We start from the raw sequence: 15701 nt of genomic DNA, 5'->3' as shown, positions 1-15701 counted from the left end.
ACTAAGATGCAGTCCTTTGACACTTGTCTTGGCATCCTGAAGATACAGGAAATTAATTCTTGTCCATGTGAAATTTCCTTTGAAGGCAACATCCATGGGTTTGTTACAACACCCACATCAGGTTTTAACAAGACATCATTTTTTAACCCCGAAGGGAGCCCCTAAAACAGGAAAACAACCAATACAATTGTCCTGAAATGGAATCGAAATAGTCTCTTGCCTCAGACTTCAGGGCTCATGTTTTTTATCAGCCGACCCGGGAAAAAAAAATCATGTTTACAAGTTTCTGACTTAATAAATGATCACTTCTGAGGGAGAACTAATCACTGGATTTGATTCAGTTTGTTTGCGGCACTTACTAGCAAGTAAAGTAAGTATTTATTAGCAGAACAGTATTTTTGGCCTTGTTAAGGGCCGTTCACACAACAATACTTTTATTCCACTGTGCTCCTTTTCCATTGTTTTTCTATTTAAACTTGTGCTAGACTGACATGTTTTACCACGTTTTTAATTTTTTGTAATCCATGCACTGCCCTTGCAAAAACGCGTTCTGTGTGAATGGCCCTTTAGGCCTGTGAAATAATCTGGAATTTTTTTTGGACAGGATGCAATTCTTATCATTGAGAGGCCATTCACACAGAATGTGTTTTCATTTAACTCAGTACTGCATTTGTCATGCGCAAGACTCAGCAAAACACGTTACAAAGACATCCTTCTAGTGCATGTTAACATAGAAAAAAAAAAAAGTGCAGTGTAATGCAAAATGCGTTCTGTGTGACCGACCCCTAACTCTTTACATGGCTTTACTGATTTCTGAGAAACAGTTTGTGGAAGCTCCTTCTGCGTTATTTTTCATATTGTGGTATAATCTATTTTATAAACCACACATGTGGTTGGTCGCTTGTGTAGGTACATGATAAGATGATCATTTCCTGTCTAAGTGGGTCGTACCAAAAGTATTATAATGAGCCTGTCCAAATACCCACACTTGTGGTCTTTGCACTTGATGACTTGTCTACTACGATGACATATTTCCTGTAAGTGTTCAAGCGGCATGAAGACTGCAAGAATGAAATGTTATATCTAATTAATTTAACTTGCACTGGATAGTTTTACTCACAATTTTTAGGGCACATGAGCTCTTGAAAATGATGGGATACACTTAGCTTTAAATACCATTCTGAAGCAGTATTAGAGATGGATTTAGTGTGCTTTAAGGTCAGTCTTGCACACTTATTTCCTATCACGTATATGCACTCTCAAGTGATCAAGATCACAAGTGTGGGTATTGGTATTTACTGCTATAGTTTCAGATGAAAAAAAGTCGGCTGTGCAAATAATTTGGTGTATAGTGAGGAAACAGCAGGGCCATTCAGTTCAACAAAAAACACTAGAGAGTGTATTTGTGTGTATGAGTATATGTGCATGCTGTATGGCTGCTAGTAGCCTATGTGATGTAGTTGTGTATGATTTGGGAATAGGGGAGAGCCTATAAACCGACTCCACAAATGTTCTGGAGCTCGGGAGGTGCTTGGAAGATACTTGGCTCAGCTTGTAATTCCTCTTACATGATGCAAGCCATGACCATATGAGCATCAATGATTGGCGCGATTTCTCTCGACGAAAAAAGTCAAAAACGAAATACTTTTAACCTATTAAACCAAAAACAATTAGCTTTTTAAATGCTATTTTAAACGAAAGCAACAACATTCATGAGGCAGCTCGACAAATATGATTTGAAATATTGCCAAGCAGTTTGACATACACTAAAGCTGGAAATAGCTGCCTAGTGGCGTTACAAATATGGCCACCAAGTGATTTGACTTTGAAGGGACTTTGGCAGTTCTTTGCCAGTATAAGCTGCAATGTGGACCGGCTTTATGCCAAAAAGTCTGGTTCAGTGTCTTTTTTGTCCATTGGACATTTGGCATATGGTGGTTGAACGAAGGCATTTGGAATGAAAGGCAATTCATCAAGGACACAAAGTGGGTCAAAACAGCAGTTTAGTCAAGAGTTAGCAGGTGCAAAAGAGGAACCAGCACCCGTGGGCTTGGTCTGCATTTAAATGACGAACCATCACATTTGCCGCATTAGCAAGTCCGTGCATAAAAACAATCTCAGATCTCTGATTCATCATCTATATATCTCAATGAGATCTGACCTGAGGAACCAACCGTGGTTGAGAGTCTGTCTGTTTCTGTGGAACACCTCTGGATGTTTGCATAGTTGTTGTTGCTGTTCATGTTCACTGTTGATGATGCTACTTTATGTTGTTGAGCCTGGTTTGCAGAGAACCTCTCGTCTCCGCACGTGTTCGTCGTGTCCTTTACCTTACTGTGGCAACACGGTAAAGGTAAATGCCCTTTGTACAGGTTCCAGATTACTAGCATAGCTAGAACTAAAGACAATATCACCACCATAGCCACTAAGGTGTTTTCTTTTTCCTTAACGTCACTGAGGAATGCCGTAGTCCCGGGTCCTGACCACATTTTTAGATCATATGCTACGTGCTGGGCCTTGTATTTCCCCTCGACAGAACTGCAGGTGTAGTGGCCGCCGGCTTCTGCGGAGGCGTTGACGATCATTAGGCTGTCCGAGAGGATCTGGAAGGTGTCTGACGGTCTGATCGGTTGTCCGTTCAGCTGCCAGTGAACCTTTGCCAGGTTGGAATAAGGCTGGCACCACAGCTTCACGGTATTGCCGTGGAAAAACGAGATGTTGTCTGGTTTACTGCCACCTGTAATACAAGGTCTAGATGTAGATTCTACCAAAACATACAGTATAAAGATTTTGGGATATACTGTATTACAATTACCTATTGGTGGACATTGACTGGCGTCACCTTCACTCAAACTCTGAATAATGGTGCTGTGGAAGAAATAATATTACAGCAATCAGTAATATTCCAATATCAATATTTGTAATGGTGTGGACAATGGTGTGCGAAAATATCACTTAAAAATATATACATACAAATTGCATAAAGAACACATTTTTGCATTCATTTTTCTGACAATTAAACATTATCCTGTAAAATTTCCATCACCATAATGCATATATTATATTTGTCTTTTGACCTGGTACTGTGTGTGCTGTCTATGGTAGAGCAGCGGCTGGTGTTGAGGTCCCAGCCACAGTACGGATCCCTGGCCAGAACGCAGTCCAGACACGCGTGGTACCGCCCACATTCACTAATGGACAGCTGTGCCACGCCCACCTCCGAACCCACGTACAGCTGTTGTTGGGATGACATCACACATAACTTAACATCTCCATAGACAATAATAGAGATTACAATTATTTAGATTTGTCCCAGATGAACATACATAACCCAAAATAATCCTTTAGAACAACACATGGCCGACACAGCACCAGTTTAAGGTCAGTAATATATCTTTTTGTAAAGAAATTAACTTTTATTCAACAAGGATGCATTAAATTGATATTGTTATTTTGTTTTATTTTGTTAATTGTTATTTTGAACGTTCTTTTCATCAAATAATGCATCACAGTTTTCACAAAAATATGAAGCACCACTGTTTTCAACATTGATAATAATAATAAATGTCATTTGAGCAGCAAATCATCATATTAGAATGATTTCTGAAGGATCATGTGACACTGAAGACTGGAGTAATGATGCTGAAAATTCAGCTTTGCATCACAGGAATAAATTACATTTTACAATATATTCAAATAGAAAACAGTTATTTTTGTTTGTAATAATATTTCATAATTGTACTGTTATATAATATATTTATATAATAAATAATTTTATATTATTATATTTAATAATTTTACTGTATTTCTAATAAAAAAAAGACCCCTTTAAAACAAAATATTTTACATACCTTAAACTTTTGAACATTTGCATATACAGAAAATAATTGTTAACTGCTAAGATTTGACTTGAATGCCATTCAATCCATGACTTTAGCATTGTTGTTTTACCAAATGAGTTACAGGATTAAAATTAGCTTTGCTGACAGAAACAGAGAGAGTATAAAATTGCACGACAAACACAGCTCATGACGTTGCTAAGTGAGAAATAAACAGCTCATGATGTTGCTAAGTGAGTAATAAACAGCTCATGATGTTGCTAAGTGAGTAATAAACACATCGATCAGCTCTTTACCGTGGTGTTGGAAAGTCGCAGTATCTTGATGGGCTCTGAGGGCTCAAAGACCTGAATCTCTTCCATAATAACCATCTCTCCCACATAATTCACAGCTTTCAGCACTGAACCGCTCTCTGATACAGAACAGAACAGAACACAACGCGGAAGACAAAGACAACAATCTCAGTTAAACACACACAGCTGAAGATGCCTTTAAATGGCTTGAACATATTATTAATCATATCATATTAATTATATTATCTGTATTAGTAATGGTGTAGATAGAAAAATCACTGGGTGAACATCACAAAAAAAAAATGATTATGCAAAATTATTCTTAATTAAAGAAAACATTTGTGCATTCGTTTTTTCTGACAATTAAACACATTTTGTATAACATATTTTAATATATTTACATTTATTTTGAGGGTTTACTAATAAAAAATAAAAAAACTATAGATTAACATAAAGGCATCTTTACTTGTGCCAATGAGCATGACGTGATGGCTGCCCCCGTTCAAGGCAGTCGCTGTGGCCACCACAATACGAGTGAAAGCAGTGCCGCTCTTCACCAGCAGGGCTTTCTTTCCAATGGCCGAGACGGCCTGGTCCAGCAGAGGCTTTTCTTTAATGAACTGCAGCGTTTTGTCTGGCAGATCCAGGGTTTTGGTGAAGCCCTTTTTTCTGGCATGATTATCAATGCACTTTAGTGAGAAGCAAAGAGAAAGTTACTGAACTTTGGCATCCAGTATTATTGAACGAGTGCCGAACATAATTATTGAACTAGAAGACTCACTGCTCCAGGTCGAGGGTCAGGTAGTTCGGTGGAGTACATCGCCCACTTCACAAACGACGTCTCGACGGTAAAAGGAGCCTTAAACTTGCTCTCTGAGAACACCGTCTTGATGTCTTCAATTTTGTATGCACATACTGCAGAGTATTGAGCGGAGTCTCTGTCGATCAGACACGACACATCAGTTTCAGTGGTTTGTAGCATCGAATCTTTGATAGTTTGGTTTGAGAGTGCAAGTAATTGAGATATGCTTTAAACAAAATCAAAGAGCTCAAACTTACAATTGTAGAGTAAAAACACCATAAAAGACGCAGGTGGTCCAGTCACCTTGGCACATGTGGAACATGTCCTGGACCAGAAGAGGCAGGTTAATGTTTAGAACGGGACAGTCAAGCCTCGCTTTTAGAAACGATGTCCATTTCTTTTGCAACGTCCTCTGCCCACCCAAGTCTCCCTGCGTGGAAAAAATTATATCATTTTGCATAGATGTCATATGTGGTATAGACAGGAAATGCTGTAATGTTTCTTGACATGGGTTAAGCATACAGAAATTACTCCAAGGGAGTTTACCTTGCACACACGAGCCACCCGAGAGACGTCCACCTTGGTGTATGAATCATATTCCACTGCGGTCTCAGTGAAGAACAGATATATCTTGTCGTCGTCCCCCTCTGGGTTCGATTCTCCCTCCGGGATGTGGGCCATGTAGACAAAATTTGGTTCTTAAATGACAAATAAATGACATATTTCAGTCACAATGAACTTCCTGTCACCTTTAATGTGTTTTTACCCGCAGAACTGGAAATGACTGTGATCAGCACACTCCTCTCTACCTCTATGACTACCTCTCTGGCAATTATAACAATCATGGTGAAAGGCACTTTAGTTTATGCTTATTTTTAATGACAACTGAACCACTAACCATGTCTGCATACTTTTATACATTGGGTTGCTGTTCAGTGCACAATATTAATAAAACATACTATTCACAAGCAGCTAAACCCAGAATTTGAACGCAATGCATAAAGTTTCATGTCAAGCATTTACACTGCACTCATATACTCGGCTTATGTACTTGCTTGCTTTTATATAGTATGCATAATCAATAAGGTGTATAGTTAATTTGATCTATTAATATCACAGTCTTACTACCGGTACATTAGCCACTTTAAGGCCTGGTTTCACAGACAGGGTTTAGATTAAGCCAGAATTAGGCCTTAGTTCAATTAGGACATTTAAGTAGCTTTTATAAACATGCCTTAGTGTTAAGTGCCTTAGGGCTAAGTGTTTTTCATTTTCACATTAAGTGTTTTTGAAGGTTCCGCTGTTTATACTGATTGAAATACTGCAACAGGTTCTGTAAATTGATTGCAAGTGCCCGAAACTTGCAGTTTGTTCACATATCTTTGTTTTTCTTCTCTTAAGAGGTGATCTAAATATTCATGGCTTGAGACAGATGAAGCTCGAAACTGACAGGCCTATGCTGCAGTCCTATGGATGTTTTGCACTCCAGTTCTTCGTGATTGAAAACTATGAAAAATATTTCAGGGAATGAATGCCCATGAAGCAAAGATTTCAGCATTCAGGATGTCTACTTTCTGCAATTGAAATGAATGGGCATGCTAACAAATAACTATATCCAAGCTTATTAACACTCTTTGGCTAATAAAAATGGCACAACAATTAATATAGTCTTTTGGCTGAAAAAGCCACATGAAAACATATGAATGCGAGTGGTGTTTGCCAGGGTGTTGCAAGGTATTGCAACGAGATTTCTAATGTGTTCTAACTGTCTTTAGCACACTGCGGTTGAAGGTTTGTTTAGACATCCCCATTATCTCACCATTAAGCCAGGCACTTGTAGACTCAGTCCGTATGATTTCATCTGTGCTGCGCATCACAACTGGCTCTAAGCCCCGGAAGTTCGTTGCAGTGGCGGTGTATAACGCTCCATCTGCAAGAGACAAAAAACAAGAAAAAGATGACGTGGAAACTATTGGGCACTAAAGTAACTCTTGTTGATAGTTGCATATGAGTCCATATGATCTTGTCAGTATAACTGTCAATTGTGCTTAATCTATTTTTAACTGGCAAAATTATGAATAAACAGAGTCAGTACGTACCAACCATCTCAGACGTGTATCGTTGAAAAGGATCAAAAGGACATTTCCCCTTCCCTTCTTCTTGCTTTTTCTGTAAATTCAGCTGACCATTTGCATAGGACTAAGAATAACATGCAAAAAAAAAAAACCCAAAAAACATGAAACACTGTATACTGCACATTCTATGTTTGTAGTGTCTATCTCTAACACTGATTACAACAGATGAGACTCACCAAATTGTCACAGGATGGGTTGAATGCTTTGGTTCCACAAACATACATACTGCCATCTTTATTTTTATGAAGAATTCTAATGTAGTTTTTGCAGTCATTCTAAAGAAAAAAACAACAACGTGGCCATGGGAAACAAATAAATGATGTGATCTTTGTGTAAGTAAAGACCTATTCTCAATTCTGACCACAATGTCTAACCAAGCAGAACCAGACGCTTCCCTTTCCTGTGTGTTCTTAGAATATATACGTTCATGTGGGTGTTTTTGGCTTTTACTTAGTACTTGATTTGAATCTGTCGATATCTGCTGGAATGATCAATACATGCAGGTTGTACTTTCTTGCATGTTGCTTTGGTTAGACAGTCTTAAAACATCCTTAAACATCTTGTCACCTTGATATTTGCATAAAATATAAAATTCATCCAGCATCTATGCAATGACACATTTTGTATTTATAAAAAATAAAGATCATTCCATAAATTACATTTTGAAAATATAATTTAGGTACATTTTAAACATTTTATCAGACAAAGAATGTCTTAAAACTTTAATAAACTGAATACTCTGCATTCACAATAAATTAATACACTTCAGGAGATCAAAGTGTACATATCTGCTAATATATAGCAAGACAGATAATAAGACACAATAAAAGCTGGTGCAAGGTATTATTTGTCCAAAAATTTTTTTGCACACATATGTTTGCCCAAAATGCACCTGTTTTATTGAATTTCAAATGTGAAAACTCACCGTAGCATCTTTTCCTTTATTGACACAGTCGTTTTGCTGCTGTTCTGTGACTGACCAATTTACCTGAGGAGATACAACACAGCTTATCATCATCCTTGTATACTACACACAAAAAAATCACTGCAGAATGATATTTAATGACTTGGTGAACAACTTTATCACAGCATAAGAAGCTTTTGTAACTATGCATTTAAGACCTCACCATGGCCTTCTTGACTGTAATGTCATCTAGATCGAGGGCAAAAATGGCATCCCTGGCACCCAGGATGAGCATGTTGAGGTCTTCCCGCAGAAGCATAGTGGTGTAGTTCCAAAAACCCTCCTCGCGAAACAAACGTCCTCCATTACCTAGCAACAAATGAAAGCCACAGTCAAGGGTAGGAGTTGCAAACGTTTGCCAAAAATGGAAATGTCACACACAGAACAACTAAATGTTGTTTGAAGACAAAGAAACGTAGTCCTGTATCTCGTCTGTCACCTCTGGCTTGCTCAGTTGGAATTTAAATATACAGAAATACGGTGCGTGCATAATTATTATGCGAGTCGATATTCTGATCATGTTTTTATTTCAAGCACATTTCCACACCACATCAATCTTAATTTTTTATATAATCTTTTATAAGTGATATATACAGTAATTGTTAATGAGGGCTGGAAGTGAACAACACCTTATATTCAGATGTGTATAATTATTAAGCAGGTTTTCTTTCACAGGTAGAATGAAAACAAAAAACAAACAAAAAAAAGAGCGATTTAGGCTAACTCACACATAAGAGAAATTATTAAAAGCCAATGAGAACTGATGTGATACTATAGAAATGCAAAATTAAGATGTGACCATTGGACAAGAAACGCTCCTTTGGACAGCAGGGTCACAAAAAACAGGTTGTGAAGAAAATATATTAACGGCAAAAGACTAATAATTAGGTGCGAAACCATCAGAAACCCTTTAGTCTCCAGTGCCACCATTTTCCAGAACTGCAACCTACTTAGAGTCTCCAGAAGCACAAGGTACCAGGTTCTCAGAGACTTTGCTAAGGTAAAGAATCCTGAAACATGACCCACACTTAATAAGAATCACTAGCTGAAGAGTTGTGAAATACATGAAGACTGAATGGCTTTATAGACAGATAGGTTGAGAGTGACTCTTGATAGAGCAGAACCTCTTCCTCTTGCACCACAGTTTGAAGAATTTATCTTCCAGGATCTGGCAGTAGGATTTGGGAGTTGATCTCCTTCCCTGAAAGACTTGTGCTGGTACCTCATGAGTTAACCTATCTGTCCATAAAACTATTTCACAACACTTGTAATTTTTATAAAGTGTGGGTCATGTTTCAGGATTCCTTGCCTTGGCAAAGTCATGAGAACCTGACACCTTGTGCTTCTGGAGACTCCAGGTAGTTTGCCGTTCTGGAAAATGGTGGCTCTGGAGACAGAGAATTAAGGTGAAGAATTAAGCGTGAAACCAACAGAAACTCTTTTGCAGTTAACATGCGTCTTTTCTTCTAAACCTGTTTTTGGTGACCCTGCTGCACTAATGAGCAATGCTTGACCAAAGGTCACACCTTAATTTTACAGTTTCCGTAGTATTGCATCCATCTCATTGGCATTCAATATTGACTCTTCATTGTGAGTTAAATCTCTTTTTTGGCCCATTTTACATGTAAAAGAAAACCTGCTTAATAATTATGCACAAATATAATTGCGACTTTATTTCACGCAATTCTGACTTTATATCTCGCAATTCTGACTTTAAAACACGAAATTGCGACTTTATTTCACGCAATTGCGACTTTATTTCACGCAATTCTGACTTTATAACATTGCGACTTTATTTCACGCAATTCTGACTTTATATCTCGCAATCCTGACTTTATAACACGCAATTGCGACTTTATTTCACGCAATTCTGACTTTATATCTCGCAATTCTAAGAAATAAAGTCAGAATTGCGAGATGTAAACTCGCAATTGTGAGATAAAAAGTCGCAATTATCTTTTAAAATGTTTTATTCTGTGGCGGAAACAAGTTTCCATAGAATATTGACTGTATTACTGTAACTACATTTTACTGCACTGACACTATCCAATGAGAATTTTTTTTTAAACTGAATTAAGCTGGATAGATGGATGCCACTAACTCAGCAACATTGACACTGTTATCGAATTGAATTGATTTGAGCTGAATAATTACACTATTATCTTCTGTAGAGCTTCTTTACAGCTGCAATTGAATTAATTTCATAATTTATAAATTTTACAACATTGAATTTTTTATTTTTTTGTTTATTAATGTGAAGCGGCTTTGTATAAAGCGCTATAAATAAATGTGACAACTTATAATTACAACAGTTTTTAATAAATAAATAAATCAAAAGAATGTTTAGAGAAACGCTAACTTTCAATTTATATACCCATCTTTTACCATGAAAATATATATTGGAAAAACTACCTTTAACAGTCTTGATATATGAATATGGACATCAAGCACCATGGCATACAATGGCTTGTATTGGCTTGGCCAATGGCTTGGCAATGGCAGATTTTGATTTGATATTCTGTATCTAATGCACATAATTCAAACATTTCACATGCACAAATATTTTCTGAGACTACCTTACATTAAAGTACCAAAGTACATGGTATTTTGATGTCCAAACATAATTGTCATAAATTACACTTACTTTTAATTGGCACTGTTTTCCGAGGTATGATATTCGATGTTGGTCCCTGTCCACCGATCAGCGTTGCTGGACTCCAGACGTACAACACGCACAGAACAGCCAGCAGAAACATCATTCAGCGTTCCAGTAAAAATGAAAAAATAGTCCGTGATTTTGGTCTAAAAGACTGTGCGAATGCTAGATTCCTCTGTCGTCTGTCTGTCAGAGTTTTCTCATCCTTGCTTCTCCCCTGCTTCAGTCCAGAGCTCTTCCATACTGAGATATATGACTTTAGCTGCAAAGAAGGATCTTCAGAGAAGCAGCAAAGAACGCTGTGAGGCCATCTGAAAGAGAGAGAGAGAGAGAGAGAGAGAGGGAGAGAGAGAGGGAGAGGGAGAGGGAAAGTTTGAACAGGCAGGGGTGCTGGCAGCAGTATTTCTGTCACTGCTATAGTGATGCTAATGAGGAGGATGAAAGCTCTTGCTTTAAGACCTTGACAGAGACACACGGTTCTGCTTTTCGTGCAACCGAATGACACAAAGCCAGAACAGCTCACCAAAAGACACCCACATCCTGATGTATGTCTCAGAAACCCCCCCCCAAAAAACCCCATGATCGAGCTTCATAAGTGACACGCTCACGAATGCACGATCTGAAAAGTTAAAAAGTCTTGTTCAAGGCAATACGCTGAGAAACCTTAAGACATGTTTATTGTCATTAAGCTGGTGTTACCTAACAGACATATGAAGAAACAGGAAGAATCAAAAAGCAGAAAGCATTTTGTAACCCATGTTAGGTAGTTGTTAACTACTAACTACACTGTAAAAAATATATATATATTTCAAAGTATATTGGGGTACATTTTACAAGAAATTAGTACTTCAAACTGCGTCTTTCTACTTTAGAATTTCACATTATGTGTTACTTGATGTTTCTTTGTAAATATTTGTAAAATTTACTAGAAATCTCATTTTCTAGGTCCAGGGTGATTTATGTGCTAGAGAAAATGTAAATGCGTGACAAGTTTTGGGGTTCAACCAGAACTGTCAACAAAACCATATCCTGTCCCAGTGAAACCAAAACCACAAAGGCCCAGTTTCACAGAGGCGCTTAGATTAAGACAGGATCAGTCCTTAGATCAGTTAGGGCATTTAAGTAGCTTTTATAAACGTGCCTTTGAAAAATATACCATTACTGGTGTACATCTTGAGACAAAACAATGGTACTGGTATATTTTTAAGATATCTCAGTGCAAGTTGCTTTCAGTTAAGACCGCTCAAACATCTATTTTAGTCTGAAACAAAGCTAGTAGGCTTAAGTCTTGTCTGTGAAACCATGGGGAAATGACTGCACATGTATGAATGCACCCTCAAAACACAGCCTTTGGAAGCCTCCAACATCTGGAAACACAAGAGCTCATTGGTGCATTTTACTTTCTGGTTACAACAGCATATGTTTAGTACATCGCTGACTGCGAGCATGATTATGGCATGTGCTATCTGATGCAGATCTGAACAGATAGCACTTCTATTTCACCACGACATGTACATGTAAACACATGCTTACTTCGAAATCATTGTGGGGACTTCCTACCCTACTAGCTTCTAAAAAAGGCTAATCATAGTTACCACCGTCTAACAGACTACAAGCCCGAAATTACACCTTTTGGGGAATTTTAGATAAAGTATGAGTCAAACATTATTTAATCCCTTAAATTAATCTCTTTTTTTGTGTGTGTCTATTTTCCACATAAGGAAGTGCTACTTAACATTCTCAGAAAGTGTGCAGGTTAGCTCAACCTGACCCCAAACAGGCTTCAGAGTGTCGCTTCTTACATCAAAACATCATGAAGAGGAACAGGAGAGGCATGGGTATGTATAGTTTTTTTTTTTTTTAAAGAAACAACTTTTATTCATCAAGGATGCATTAAATTGATCAGCCCAATTGTTTAAAACATTAGTAATAAGAAATGTTTCTTGAGCAGCAAAATCAGTCTGAACCAAAGTTGACTTCAGGACATAAAAGTCTAAAAAGAGGTTGTTGGGGACATTAGAGGGATAGTTCACCCAAAAATTTAAATTCTGTCATTAATTACTCACCCTCACGTCGTTCCAAACCCGTAAGATTTTCGGATAACAATAAGGTTCATTAGTTAACATGAACTAAGAATGAACAGCTGTATTTTTATTAACTAACAACTGTAAAAAATGGATTGCTCCTTGTTAGTTCATGTTAGTTTATACATTAACTAATGAACCTTATTGTAAAGTGTTACCGATTTTCGTTCATCTTCGGAACACAAATGAAGGTCTTTTTAATGAGATTCAAGGGCTTTCTGTTCCTCCATTGACAGCTACGCAACTACCATTTCCCCACATAGCAAACAGACTTGGCCCAAATGTGGCCTCATCATGGCACTGCTGGCGTGTTGCCGGCACTGGCATGCATCATGTCAGCCAACTGTGGGCCATGTGTGGCAATGATGGCACTGCATGACGGCAGACAACATTTGGGCCAATTGTGGATGGGAGGTGTGTGGCCCAGATCAGTGTAGCGATTATGGGCCATACTTTGTGTACTGGACAATTATAAGTATTTAGGCCGCTACTATATATTCAAGGATTTCCCTTCAAGGGTCACACATGGGCCATAACTGGCCCGAATCTCAGCCATAAGGTACTAATAATAAAACCTGTTTTGGCCCAGTTCAGGGCCAGTTAAGGGTGACTAACTAGCTGAGATTTGGGCCAGTTATGGCCCATGTGTGACCCTTGTCTTTAATCCAGTTCTGGGCCACTTCAGGGCCGTCATTCTTTGCGGTACTTTGGCCGAGGGAAAAGTGATTGTGTGGCCCGGAGCTGGGCCAGAAAAAATTTGCTATGTGGGTCGACGCTTCAAAAAGAGATTGAAAAACGAATCCAGATTAATCGAACGGTTTAGTCCAAATTTTCTGAAGAGACTCGATCACTTTATATGATGATCAGATTTAATTTAGACTTCTATTCACATTTAAACATTGATCAGTAAACATAAACAGAAGCTCAACCGAACCTGCTTGATGCGCGAGAACAAACCTCATTGGTTCCTGCAGAAGCTCAAACGTGCTGCGTAACACGAGAATGAACCTCACTGGTTCATTGCTTCCATTTACCACAACTGATGTGTGTGTTGATGAATGTTTATATGTGAATAAAAGCCTAAATTCAATCTGTTCATCATATAAAGCGATTGTCCCTTGAGAAAATTTTGACTAATCCGCTCAATTCTTATGGATACGTTTTACGGTCTCTTTATTAACTTTTTGAAGCATCAAAGTGGTAGTTGCGTATTTGTATATGGAGGGACAGAAATCTCTCAGATTTCATCAAAAAGATTTTCACCCTGTTCCAAATATGCCAATGGAAAAATCCTATAGGCTTTATGTCGAATGTCACATGAACAAACAGAGAAAAAGGCCTCATTGTATCCGCTAGTGTTAACAACATGACGGCGATATCTATGGACTTTTAACCCTAACCGTTTCAAACAGGTTTCCCCAAGTATTTCCCCGTCTCTGCCATTGTTCAAACAAACAAAGGTCGCCCTGCCCCAAAACTCACACCAATGGTTGAGACAATGCTGCCATGCTTTGATAGCACAGTGTTTACACCTTTTGGGAATTGGCCTATAAATGCAGTTGATTTGAATCTGCAAATGAAATTGAAATATTATAATGTTTTTATACTTTACAATTATATAAAGCTTCTTTATGAACAGAATTTAGACAAACCTGGCAAAATGCATCACAGTATTTCCATTCAAATACCATTTTTGGACAGTACCATGATGGTAATATCATGGTATTCTTTTAAGTACTGTACAGAGCTATTCATATTATTGTTGTTAACTAGAACTAAAACTTAAATAAAACTTTAAATAAAGCTATAGCCTATATAGTTCCCTCTTACACAAGTGTAAACAAATCAGCAGTTTCCCTTACAAAACAGTTTTGGTCTCAGTTCCTCTCAAAATAAGTTTTGTGGCAATTAGGCCTACTGAGAAATGTGTGTAAGCATCAACTCACCATGCAACCAAATTCTCAGTTAGTCTCTCAGTTCTCCTGTGCTCGCATGAGTGGCTCCTCTTCACACACACAAACACTGCTCCAGTCCTCCCATAGAAAACAAATCAATGTGGTCTAAGTGTCAGAGGCAGCAGAAAGTGTGTTGCGAGTCGTGGTTCTGCAGTGAATGGAGCTCATGGTGTCTGCTGCTCTGTGTGAAAGAGCATTAAACTGCTCAGATCCTGCAGTGTAGAGTCAAAGGCATTCTTCTGCTGGAGAGAAAAGAGCGAGAAAAACATGCTTTTAGAAGCTCTTCAATCTCAACAAGTCACTACAAGTGTCAGCGTGAGTGTGTGTGTGAGTGTGTTAAAAAAAAGAAAAGAAGAGGATTGTAGGAGAGCCTGTATTGTGCTTTCAAAGTTATGATTTTCAAGAAAACCAAGTTTGCTGCTGTAGAAAACAAAAGGGAAACCAATGTTTTGATTTTCTCAGATATACAACAGTTTCAAAACACATTTTTTCATTCATACTGAAGAAAGAACAAGACGTATGGTCTCACCTAAGCATCTTTGTAAGAGTCATCGGAACTTGTGCTTTAATCCAAACTGTTTTTAATGTTCGTAATGACAACTTGTTTCAATTTGAATGTTCACAATAACATGACATAATCCGGATGAACTTGTTCTGTTGGCACTGTATATGTTGGATCAGGTTTTTTAGCTTGCATATTCATTATCTCACTAACATCTCACAGACAAAATTATTTTAATATGGAGGTCATTATACTTGCTAAACCATACTGCGACCTGGTGATGTCAGTTTTAGGGGTGGTATGCATAATTTCATAAAGCAAAATTTTATTTAACTTATTAAGCATTTCAAACAACTAAAAGCATTTTTACTGTATTTTGAGGACATTTTAAAATCTGGCCCTCACAAGTAAAACCTGTACACACACAAATAGGGCTACACGATTATCCAGCAGTCATTTCAACGTTTACTC

At 37.9% G+C, this 15701-nt stretch overlaps 1 protein-coding gene across 2 annotated transcripts; it reads right to left on the bottom strand.

Moving 5' to 3' along the window:
• Positions 1–504: 504 nt before the first annotated feature.
• sema4e (semaphorin 4e) lies at positions 505–15648 on the bottom strand. Of its 2 annotated transcripts, none has more exons than XM_082173007.1 (16): positions 15258–15648; positions 14720–14970; positions 10678–11000; positions 8197–8342; positions 7995–8057; positions 7246–7344; positions 7034–7133; positions 6754–6864; positions 5481–5632; positions 5192–5364; positions 4914–5070; positions 4599–4821; positions 4136–4251; positions 3078–3235; positions 2816–2868; positions 505–2737 (listed from the first exon to the last, which is right to left on the bottom strand). In XM_082173007.1, the coding sequence occupies exons 3-16, from the start codon at positions 10790–10792 to the stop codon at positions 2118–2120; spliced, it is 2286 nt and encodes a 761-aa protein (XP_082029133.1). In that variant the 5' UTR covers positions 10793–11000; positions 14720–14970; positions 15258–15648; the 3' UTR covers positions 505–2117. The 2 variants fall into 2 exon arrangements, with proteins under 2 accessions (XP_082029133.1, XP_082029134.1); XM_082173008.1 differs by having other exon boundaries at positions 14720–14967.
• Positions 15649–15701: the final 53 nt, after the last annotated feature.

Source organism: Leuciscus leuciscus (genome assembly GCF_965113295.1).
Source record: "Leuciscus leuciscus genome assembly, chromosome: 6".
NCBI classification, from domain to species: domain Eukaryota; kingdom Metazoa; phylum Chordata; class Actinopteri; order Cypriniformes; family Leuciscidae; genus Leuciscus; species Leuciscus leuciscus.
Note: the sequence above shows the minus strand (reverse complement) of the source record. Positions and strands in the feature narration are given on the sequence as shown.

Excerpts from the sequence above, each read along its gene's own strand:
- sema4e (XM_082173007.1), bottom strand. The coding sequence starts at position 10,792 with ATGATGTTTCTGCTGGCTGTTCTGTGCGTGTTGTACGTCTGGAGTCCA. Across the intron at positions 7,345-7,994 it reads ATAAAGGAAAAGATGCTACG|AATGACTGCAAAAACTACAT; the intron begins GTGAGTTTTCAC and ends TTTTTTCTTTAG. Across the intron at positions 2,738-2,815 it reads CAGTCAATGTCCACCAATAG|GTGGCAGTAAACCAGACAAC; the intron begins GTAATTGTAATA and ends CTTGTATTACAG.